Source organism: Arachis hypogaea, chromosome 2, assembly GCF_003086295.3.
Source record: "Arachis hypogaea cultivar Tifrunner chromosome 2, arahy.Tifrunner.gnm2.J5K5, whole genome shotgun sequence".
Lineage (NCBI taxonomy): Eukaryota > Viridiplantae > Streptophyta > Magnoliopsida > Fabales > Fabaceae > Arachis > Arachis hypogaea.
This window is the reverse complement of record NC_092037.1, coordinates 9,014,322-9,025,023: the sequence shown is the minus strand read 5'-3', so window position 1 is coordinate 9,025,023 and position 10,702 is coordinate 9,014,322. Positions and strand designations below refer to the sequence as shown.

The 10,702-nt window shown below is 36.5% G+C and overlaps 1 protein-coding gene across 7 annotated transcripts in view; it reads right to left on the bottom strand.

Annotated features, from left to right (window-relative positions):
- Window positions 1–295: 295 nt before the first annotated feature.
- Window positions 296–10,702, bottom strand: part of LOC112736611 (uncharacterized) — a 41,915-nt gene continuing 31,508 nt past the window's right edge. For all 7 annotated transcript variants that reach the window (XM_025786137.2, XM_072214527.1, XM_072214539.1 and 4 more), the window contains 5 exons: window positions 6,350–7,087; window positions 5,281–6,120; window positions 2,812–4,854; window positions 1,521–2,401; window positions 296–638 (listed from right to left, as the gene is read on the bottom strand). In XM_025786137.2, coding sequence (XP_025641922.1) covers window positions 1,553–2,401; window positions 2,812–4,854; window positions 5,281–6,120; window positions 6,350–7,087 — 4,470 coding nt within the window. In that variant the 3' untranslated portion in view covers window positions 296–638; window positions 1,521–1,552. The remainder of the gene's footprint in view (window positions 639–1,520; window positions 2,402–2,811; window positions 4,855–5,280; window positions 6,121–6,349; window positions 7,088–10,702) is intronic.

Sequence of the window (10,702 nt, the reverse complement as noted above, 5' to 3'; positions counted from 1 at the left end):
GATAATTTGACCTATAAATAACTGCAAATCTTAAAATTTGTATAAATTTATAACGAATATTTTCATGTGATTAAACTTTTATTATTTCACAAAATATTTTTCTATTCATATTTGTAATTATGTATTTAAAATTGTTTTATAATATTTATTAACAGCTGTTATCATTTATTTGAGTCCTCATTCTAGTTTTTGTAATTTTCAAAACCATAATGCAAACCTCGGAAGCATGATAGGGGAGCCTAAGCAAAGAAACAACTACATATGTCTTATCTCTTCTCTAAACAAACAAGTCATCTTTATCGAAGTTTTAAACATATATGCCATTGTCAACTCTGTTCTTAGAACAATCTTCACAAACCATACTCCTCTAAAATTGGAGGTCACTTTTATTTTCTACAAGTACAGTTTCAATAACTTCAAAATAATACACACACCTCACATCATGTACGAAAATACAGAATAATAATACTTTCATGTCACTTAAAAGCCATTCACACTTCTTCCCTGTAAGATTACAGGGAACTTATTTCATGCACACCACATTTCAACAATAAAGAAACAACCACTTTATTATTTGAACAGTTGTTGTCATGATGTGATCCACTTTTGCTCTTGCTGCATTTGGAGTCCCTTACAACCTTCAACATAAAATTTCATAAACAGGTATGTAAGATATTTGCAAAAAGTAAAAATAGTTTTAGAATTGAAAGAAAAGAAATTAAATAAGATTCTTCATGAGTTGAATTACGACCACAGTCACATTTACAACGCAAGGTCTAATGAGTTTATTTTGTGTATTCATTTTCAATGTTTCTTATTTTCAGAATTTTGTGAAGAAAAAAAAAACAGGAAGTGAAAACGAAAAACAGAATTTTATTATTTTTACTGTTTTTACCTTTTTCTTCACGAAATTCTGAAAATAGAAAATAACCAAAAAAAAAACATAAATCAAACACACCCTTCAATATTTGCTATCTCTGCAAAAAACTCACCTAGAGATACTTTGTTATAAAGATGTCAGACATGTTCTAGAAGAAGATCGAATGAGAATCAATTGTGAATTCAGTGTGTATCTAGCTTATATATCAAGTCACGTATGTATTACTCTCTTCAAAGTATCAAAATAATTCAGGTGGAATAAACATCAACCAATTTTGGCTAATTAATATTCACAAAGGACAACAATCATTAGATGATGAACAGAGCCATCACTAATGAAAATTATAATCAACAACTGAACCAGTACAATTTTCTTGAATGTTTAGCTTCCAACTAGTGCACTGCAGCACGGGGAAAAACATATACTTTGAGCAGATAGACATGGTGTAATTAGTCAATATCAGTTACCAGCATATGTAGTTCTTACCCTTGAGAATTAACTTAGCTCATTAGACAATACTCCCTCCATTTTAAACTTACTGTCCAGTTAGACAAAGTGGTGTATTAAAAAACCAACATATCCAAATAAACAGTTATTTAAGTTTGAATTGGGTAGTATTGAATAATATGTATACACTTACGTATAAGTCATGCGGGTGAGATTTTGATTGTGCTAACTTAAGGTTGCTTCCTTTCCTTTCTCAAACTGTTGCTGGATCACAGTATTCAGATCAACTTTGGACCAATGCTCTTCATCTATATCCACAGTTCGTAGCTTGTGTGCTACCAGATTACCGTGAGAGAAAGTTTCCATGCACTTGCACTCGGTGATCGTAACATTCATCAACCACCGGAACTTCAAAGTTGAGTTCCCTGTGTAGAAGCTTCTAAGTCTTGGTAACTTGCTGAGAGACAGGTTCCAGAGTTCCGGGAATATCACTTGATCATCTGGTTTATCACTCTCTTCATGTGCCACTACAGTTTCCAGCAATTCACAGTTGGAAACAGATATCTCGTCCAATGCAACCAAACGTTTGGCAGTTGAGGATGTGAACAAGTATTGCAATCTTGCACAACCCTCCACATGCAGTTCAGTCAAGCAGGAGAAAGATTGTACAGTAGATGGTACCAAATTTGTCAAACAACAGCATTCCAAGACTTTCAAGACCTTGACATTTTCAAGAAGTGGGACCACCCAACTGTGCTCCAACCCTATGGATTTAAGCTTGTATAGATTTTTAAGCTCCAACTTTTTAAGCTGTGAAAGGATTTTGGTATGTTGTTCTGTCTCGGGCCTTTGTGAGTGGAATAACGCTTCAAAAGCACACTCTATCAGGCGTAGCTTTTTTATATTGGGTAGTGGCACCTTTGTAAAGAAATCATTTGGAAATGTATCTGAATCATCCTTAAAACTCTGCAAAGTGAGGGTTTTTATTTTTTGGAGGTCCACATGAGGTAGTTCTTGCTCAATCATAATGATGTCTTCCTTATTCAGGGACAGTTTCACCAACTGAGGGGCAACCTAGGATAAGAAATCAGTAAGAAATTAAGATAGGGACAATGTCCATTTAATTTACCTTCTCTAGAATTTAGTTATTTAGTATTTATAACTATTGGAATAACAAATTAATCCACTCTCTTTTGATTCCTCATTTTACTAATAACTTTTAGTCCCTGCTTTCAGCTAGCAATATTAAAAAGTGACATTTATAGAAGTTAAGGATATGCATGATTAGGTATAAAAATATAATAGAAATTTATGCACACGTGTGTGTTTTAACAGATTTATAAAAAGTAAAATAAACCTCTTCAATATCTATAAAGACTAAATGCATATTCTCTGTGTTTAACCAGAAACTTGGAAGTTATATATCAAACTAATAAACATGAGAACTCAGTGCGAATTGCTGGTAACAGAGCTTTCGGACATACCGATCCAGTTGAAAGGATGCCATGACTTTCTATTGTAATGGTATCTTGATCCTCTGGATAAGAACGTGGAGAATTTGGGGAATTTGCTGCTAATACCTTCAGATTTTCACAATGATAAACATTTAATTTTTCTAATAGTGGCCAATCAAGAATTTGCATTCCAGAACAGATACAACCAAGATTTGGCAAATCACATAGCACCAACAAAGTTAACTTGGGAAACATAGCTAGCTCTTTACTTGCTTCTTTGGTGGCTGCTTCATCTCTAGCAACAATTTCCACCAACTCCACACAATTTCTCACTTCTAATTTTTGTAGGTTATCTTTGGCAACTGATGCTGGAAACAGACTCTTGATGCTTTTACATTCATTGATGGTAACTGCTTCCAATGCAAGGCTGATACTACCTTTCGGATCCTTGTTCCAAACATGCCTCATAGTTGGAAGATGCTCCAAAGTCATTCTCTTCAAGGGAATTGTAATAATCATGTTTGAGTCATGTGTTGGTGCATCTATCACATCAAATATTGCCTCAACAGAATCACATTTTTGCACCTGCAACTCTTCCAACTTACTTAGACATGGAAGTAAATAAGATGGAAGTATTGCACTTGAGGAAAGTTTTTCACAGCCATCCACATCTGATGAATCTATAATCTGCATTTCAGAACAAATGCTCTTCAGATTTGGCAAATCACAGAGTGTCAATGAGGTTAACTTCGTGAGCAAAGTAACCTCTTTGTTTGCTTCTTCTTTGGCTGCTTCATTGTTTGCAACAATTTCCACTAACTTCACACAGCTTCTCACATCTAATCTTTGTATATTATCTTTTGCAACTGATGCTGGAAACAAACTCTTTATGCTTTTACATTCATTGACAGTAACTTTTTCCAACGAAAGGCTCAGGCTTCCTTTAGGATCCTTGTTCCAAACATGGCTCAGATTTGGAAGCTGCTCCAAAATCAATGTCTTCAGGGGAATAACAATCATGTTTGCATCATGTGTTGGTGCATCTATCACATCAAATATTGCCTCAACAGAATCACATTTTTGCACCTGCAACTCTTCCAACTTACTTAGGCAAGGAAGTAAATAAGATGGTAGTATTGCACTTGATGAAGATTTTTCACAGCCATCCAACTTTGATGAATCTATAATTTGCATTTCAGAACAAATGCTCTTCAGATTTGGCAAATCACAGAGTGTCAATGAGGTTAACTTCGTGAAAATAGTAACCTCTTTGTTTGCTTCTTTTATCGTTGCTTCATTGTTTGCAACAATTTCCACTAACTCGGCACAGCATCTCACATCTAACTTTTGTATATTATCTTTTGCAACTGATGCTGGAAACAAACTCTTTATGCTTTTACATTCATTGACAGTGACTTTCTCCAATGCAAGGCTCAGGCTTCCTTTAGGGTCACTGTTCCAAACATGGCACAGATTTGGAAGCCGCTCCAAGATCAATGTCCTCAAGGGAATAATAATCATGTCTGCATCATGTTTTGGTGTATCTATCATATCAAATATTGCCCCAACAGAATCACATTTTCGCACCTGCAACTCTTCCAACTTACTTAAGAACGAAAGTAAATGAGATGGCAATATTGCACATGGTTCTTCTTTTTCGGTATTTGATGACGGGAGCAAAGTCTTTATACTTTTACATTCATCAACAATAACTTTGCAGAGAGATGGAAGACTGAGATATCCTTCAGGATCCTTGTTCCAAACATGCCTCAGAGTTGGCAACTGCTTCAAAATCAGTGTCTTCAATCCAAGTGTAACAATCATGTTTGGATCACGAGTTGATGTATCCTTCAAATCAAATATTGCCTTGACATGTTCACATTTTTGTACGCACAACTCTTCCAAATTTTCTAGCAGAGGAAATAAATGAGATGACAGTACTGCATCAGATAAAAATTCACATCCTTCCACCTTCAAAGATTTCAATTTGCTGAAAGAAAAGTCACTTGGAATCTCCTGTGCACCAAGCCATATCTCTTCCAGCTGTGGAAAATCACCAAGAGCTAAATGTCCCTGGAATTAAAAGGAAGAAAAGGGAAGAAAGGGAAAGTCAGGAAAACACATTATATCAATGAGAGCATATTCATACTCAATAAATAATGTTTACTGGTATTTTTATAGTTCATATGAATCAGTTTTGCCTCTTAATCTCGCTGGACTACAAGCATCATAATGTCCTAATTCATCCTTGACAATAACTATTCAATATGAACAGCAAGAAAAAATATTACTAGGACTTAAATTTCTCAGCGGTTTAAGATTTTCAATATTATATTTAATCAAACTATATGTGTATTAATCATCATTAATTTAAGAAATAGTCTTTTTGAAATTGTAACAAAATTTGCAGTGAGATACAAAATTTTACTTCATTGTAAGATGCGATAGTCAAATTATGTTTTTGTCACAATAAAATTGGATACAGATAAGAGTCCTTACCTGATACAAGAACAACCTTCCTATGCTGGAGTTAAGATCACTGTGGAAGACCAAATCATCATCTTGGTAGTAAGAATATCGAATTCCTCTAAAGGATTCCGCATTTATCGGACCACAAGAGAAAATTTTCACCTTGGGGCACTCTAGTATCTCCACCTGAATCAAAGAGGGTAACTGCAGAGTAGCATTGCCTGGATAAAAGCAATCCAGGCTTTCCAAATCTTCAAGTCTTATCCTCTCTAGTCGCTCAAATTTGATCATCTCTTGATTCTCCTGTGTCTCATCTTGCTCATCTTCTCCCACGATTTCTTTCATTGATTCGCAACTGTAAATACACATCTCCTTGAGGTTTTTTAACATTCTTGCTGTTCGGGATGTGAATAAACATGCTAATCTATGACACCTGCTTATTTTCAGTTCTTTCAGATTGGAGCCAGATTGCACTACTAATGATGTCAAACTTGGACATTCAGAAACATATAGTAACTGTAGCTTTGGCAGGTGCTCTAAACCACTAATGGAGCTCAGTTCAGATAAATCAAACAGATGCAACTGTTTCAAGTTTCCGAGAGTCCCATTACTATTGATGATTTTGGGAGTATCTAATTGAGAGAATATCTCCTGGATAATACAATTGTATATTTCCAATTTTTCTAAATTGGGTGTCTTCTCAAGCAGTTGCAAAGGCAAAGTGGACTTCTCATTCACATCATCATCTAAGTATAACTCGAGCACATTTAAATATTGAAGTTTTACATCATCTGCAACTTGACTTAACAATGAACATAACACCGAAGTGTCTTTCCAATTAAGACACAAATGCTCCACCTCAGAAATAACCTATTCCAGGTGAAAACAAATATACTCCATCAAAGAAAGGGAAGAAGTCTGAATTAATTAATGAGACAATATACATCCCTACATCAAGCCCAGTGGTGAAACTGTAATATACATTGACTTGCTATAAGAGGAAGAATAAGTACACAACATTTCTCTTAATCAGACAATTAGAAGAAAACGAAAGAAAGAATGCGCCAGAGTGTGAGAGCAGATAATTCATGTATGTTACCTGTATGCTCGAGAAAGTGGGATGTATGGTAATTGAAGTACTATCTTCTGCTTTTAGCTGACCCTGAAATAGCTGCAACTTATTACAGCCAATCACGTCTAATACGTGTAACTCGGGGCAACCCAGAGTGAACGTTGTAGAGCAAAAGCAAGTGAGCTGCGGCAATATATTTAGTTTCAGCTTTGTTAATCGAGGAAACAAACTCTTTCCTGTAGTGCCTTCTTCTGCTTCCTTTTTCTCTTTCTCTCCATCTTCCCTTCCAACAATTTCTAGCAACTCATCGCAGAAACTTACATCAAGCTGCTCGAGCATCCTAAGATCCCTGGCCAGAGCTGTAGGGAATAGTGTTTCCAATTTGTCACATGACTCAACAATCACTTCCTGCAGATTTTGAAAGCAGGAAATTCCTTGATTATCCATTTCCCACACATGTGTCATATTCGGTAGCCAGTCTAAATACAACTTCTTTAATTGGAATGTTCCCCTAAACACGGTGTCATTCATCTCAAAGATGGATTTTATTTTGTCGCAATCACGCACAGTAAGTTCTTTTAGTCTCTTCAGGCAACAAAGAACATTAGATGGAATTGCATATAATTCAAATTCAATCCCACTCAAGGTCAAAGATTCCAAATTGTAAAACCAATCTTTTTGCAGATCATTTTTACCACCTTGCCAGACTTCTTGTAGGTATGGATGTTCATGAACACTTATCTTGTCCATGCCTTCAAAATATTTCTGTACATATTGCAAATAAATTTATAGTCAATTATATTGTAATAATTCATATAACCCAAATGGTTGAATATTAGTAGAACTTCAAAATTCTCTTCCTATTTGAATCTAGATTATAGGGACAAGTGCAGCAATGTATCAAACTAGAGCAAATGATAAAGCATAAAATGATTTAACAACATGCTTGCTTTCAGGAAATATTTAAGGCGAGTACAATATTGTTAAAAAGTAGAGCATCCTTTCCTCTTTTTCTGCTTTGACAGTTGGGGAAAAGTAAAGGTTGGCAAACTTCTATGGATAAATGAAACAGAAGACTAATACTGCAACATACACAAATAATACGCTATAGATTATAGAATTACGGATACAAAGACTCGACAATGTTTAGAAATTATAAGATATGGCAAGATTTTAGTATAAAATACAAAATTAGTAAAAATAATTAACACAAAAAAGAATATTGATGTCAATATTAGTATAAGATTTAAAAATCAGTGTAAAGTGTAAACACAATAAAATGTACTTATTTAGTTTATTATTTTATTATAAAACTTTTACTTATATAGGTAGAAAAATTAATTTTTTAAAAAATTAGTATGGAAACTAATAATAACAAAAGATTACTAAGTCTAAGAGACCAACACTTTCAGTGAAAAAAAATGGGAAATTGACTAATATTGGTTCAAATACAAGACTCAAATAAAACTATTAATTATAAAGTGATATATTCCTAATATGATAAGTCCACCATATATTCTTCAAACACAGTCCAAACTCAATGATACATTCAAATATAAGTTTCAGTTTTCCTTCCATAAATATAATTGCATATCTTGACATTTAGTTTGATTACATTTTCGTACTTCTCATTATTTACTACTAATTCAAACAAAATCTTAAAGTTTGCGATGAGATTACAAGTGTGAGGAAAATTTTCATCCACCAGATTAATTTTGCTCGTGATTTAGGAAAAAAAAAAGGAATAAGAGAACCAGCAGATAATAAAAAGAAAATTTAGAGAATATCTTGGTCCCAATAGATTAATATTCTGAAACGAGGGACTAAATTATGATGTTTGTGTGATTTGAAAAACACAATGAGAGAAGGTGCGAGAGGGGGAGAGAGAGTGGCGGCACAAGGGGATCAACGTGGGATGCACAAGGATGCGGGTGAAGAAAGAAGCAAGGGTGGGGGGAGACCAGCCACGCAAGGGACCTTCGGAAGCAAGGTATCCTTCAGGGGTTTCGACACCTAAACCCTTGGTTATTGATGAATATCTGGAGGGGGATCGTCTTGCTGTGGTTGAGGGAGGCAATGGGGGAAGGCCTAAAGTGACCTTTTCTAGTGAAGGAAGAAAGGTTCTAGCTGAACCCTACAAAGACTCCATTGTAGTGAAGGTTCTTGGCAAGCATGTCAGTCACACTGCTTTATCTCATAGACTATGCTTCATTTGGAGGCTTAAGGGAGGATATGAAATTTTGGATGTTGGTGAAATGCGATCTTTTGGAAGATCGAGAGAAGGTTCTCCTTGGAGGCCCGTGGATGATCGACGGCTTTTATTTGGCAGTTAAACCCTGGTCATTTGAGTTCCATCCGGCAGAGGAACCCTTTGGTTCCACTCTTGTGTGGGTTCGTTTCAATGGGCTGAAGATCTTTTACTACCAGGAAAAGGCCATGCAACGTATTGCGACGGCGGTAGGCAAACCGATTAAAGTGGACATTGCGACAAAAGAAATTTGCCCGGGCATGTATCCTCATCGATTTAGGAGTGCCGGTGATTGATGAGATTGAAGTGGATGATGTTATTTACAAAGTGGATTATGAACATCTTGAACTGATTTGTGAGAAGTGCAAGTGTTATGGTCATGTTGGAGTTGATTGCAAGAAGGTTAATGACGTTAAAGCGGTGGAGGAAATTTTCCTTTGCCGGAAAACGATAACTAGCACGCTGACTCTGCAGAGACAGAGCAGCAGCAAGATGCTTCCTTTTTTGGCAAGTCTTCAATTGCTGAGGAAAATCAGGGATATCCAAAGTCAGCGCCTAGTAAGGTGCATGCGGAATTAGGAGATGTTCATGCATCTAATCAGGAGGAGGCAATTGGGGCATGGATTAAGGTGATTAAGAAAAAAGGGAAGGTTCTAAGAGATGTGGACAAGAATCTTAAATCCCAAGGGCCCGAACAATAGGCCCATCACAAAAAGACCTGTGGTGGTAGCTAATCTCTCAAAAAGGCTAATGAAATATGGGCATCCCTCCTCAGACAAGTCTAATAATCAATCCAAAGACAATAACACCAAACATCTTTCTCCTTCACACAAGGGAACAGTAGCAGGAACAAGTGGAAGCAAATTAGATACTCCCTTTTTTCATTATAACAGAAAGCGTCTAAGGCCACGCTCCGTTCAGAACTTACCACAAGATGCGGGAGCTGAGGAGCAGGATGAAAGGAACCAGAAGTTTTTTGGGCCCAATGTTGGAAAGGGAAAGGAGATCGCCGAGGAAAGGGTGCCTGAGCTATAAAGCAGGTAGTGTAATTTTCCTAAATTTATTGTTTATTGCTATGGATAGTGAAAACATAAGCATCTTAGCGTGGAATGTGAGAGGGGCATCTAGTAACTTAGCCCGCGTGCACTTTAAGGAGATTGTGAAGAATCACCATCCTACCTTCTTTATTGATATTGAAACTCATATAGTCTTTGATAAGATGAAATCCTTTTGGGAGAAGCTCGGGTATAGTAGTGTTGGCATCTTTGAGGTTAGGGGCCAGAGTGGGGGTATCTAGGTTCTGGTATAGGAGTCTCGGAAGGAAAGTAGAATTCTTGATATCACTGAGCATTGTGTCTCCTTCGAAGTGGTAAAATGGGTCTAATGCAGGGGTGTGCAACGTTATTTATGCCCATCCTCAGGTGTAATATAGAACCCTTTGGGAATATCTTGAAAAGTTCTCTGCTATTATTTCCTGCCCTTGGATTGCTCTTGGAGACTTCAACGAAGTTCTCATCTCAACAGATGTGAAAGGAAGGGCCTTCAACGCTAACAGATCTCTTGCTTTTGCAACTGCCATGGATAGCTGCGGACTTAGGATATGGGTACGAAGGGAAGGAAATTTACTTGGCACAAGAGAGTTAAGGGAGGATTGGATGTAGCAAAAAAATTGGATAGGACCTTCCTTAATGAAGATTGGCGTCTGCTTTATCCTGAGGCTTTTTGCGAAATTCTGGGAAGGTATCACTCTGATCATTCACCTATCTTGGTCATGTGTAATCCTGCTGGTATGAATAAGAGGAAGAAAAACCGTCCTTTCAGATTCCAAGCGGCATGGACCACCCATCCCCTCTTCCATGAAGTAGTTCACAAGGCCTGGGACTCTGGGTCTCCGGATGTATCCAAAAGTCTAACTGCTGTAAAAAGACATGCTCAAAAATTTAACTTAGAAGTTTTTGGCAACATTTTCATTACAAAAAGAGAGCTTGAGCAGAATATTAACAGAGTCCAAATTTCTTTGGAGTCTTGTGATGACCCTGGTTTGAGGGAAGAAGAAAAACGACTTCAACAAGAGTTAAATTCTGTCCTCTTAAGAGAGGAGATTTACTGGTACCAAAAATCTAGGGAAAAAT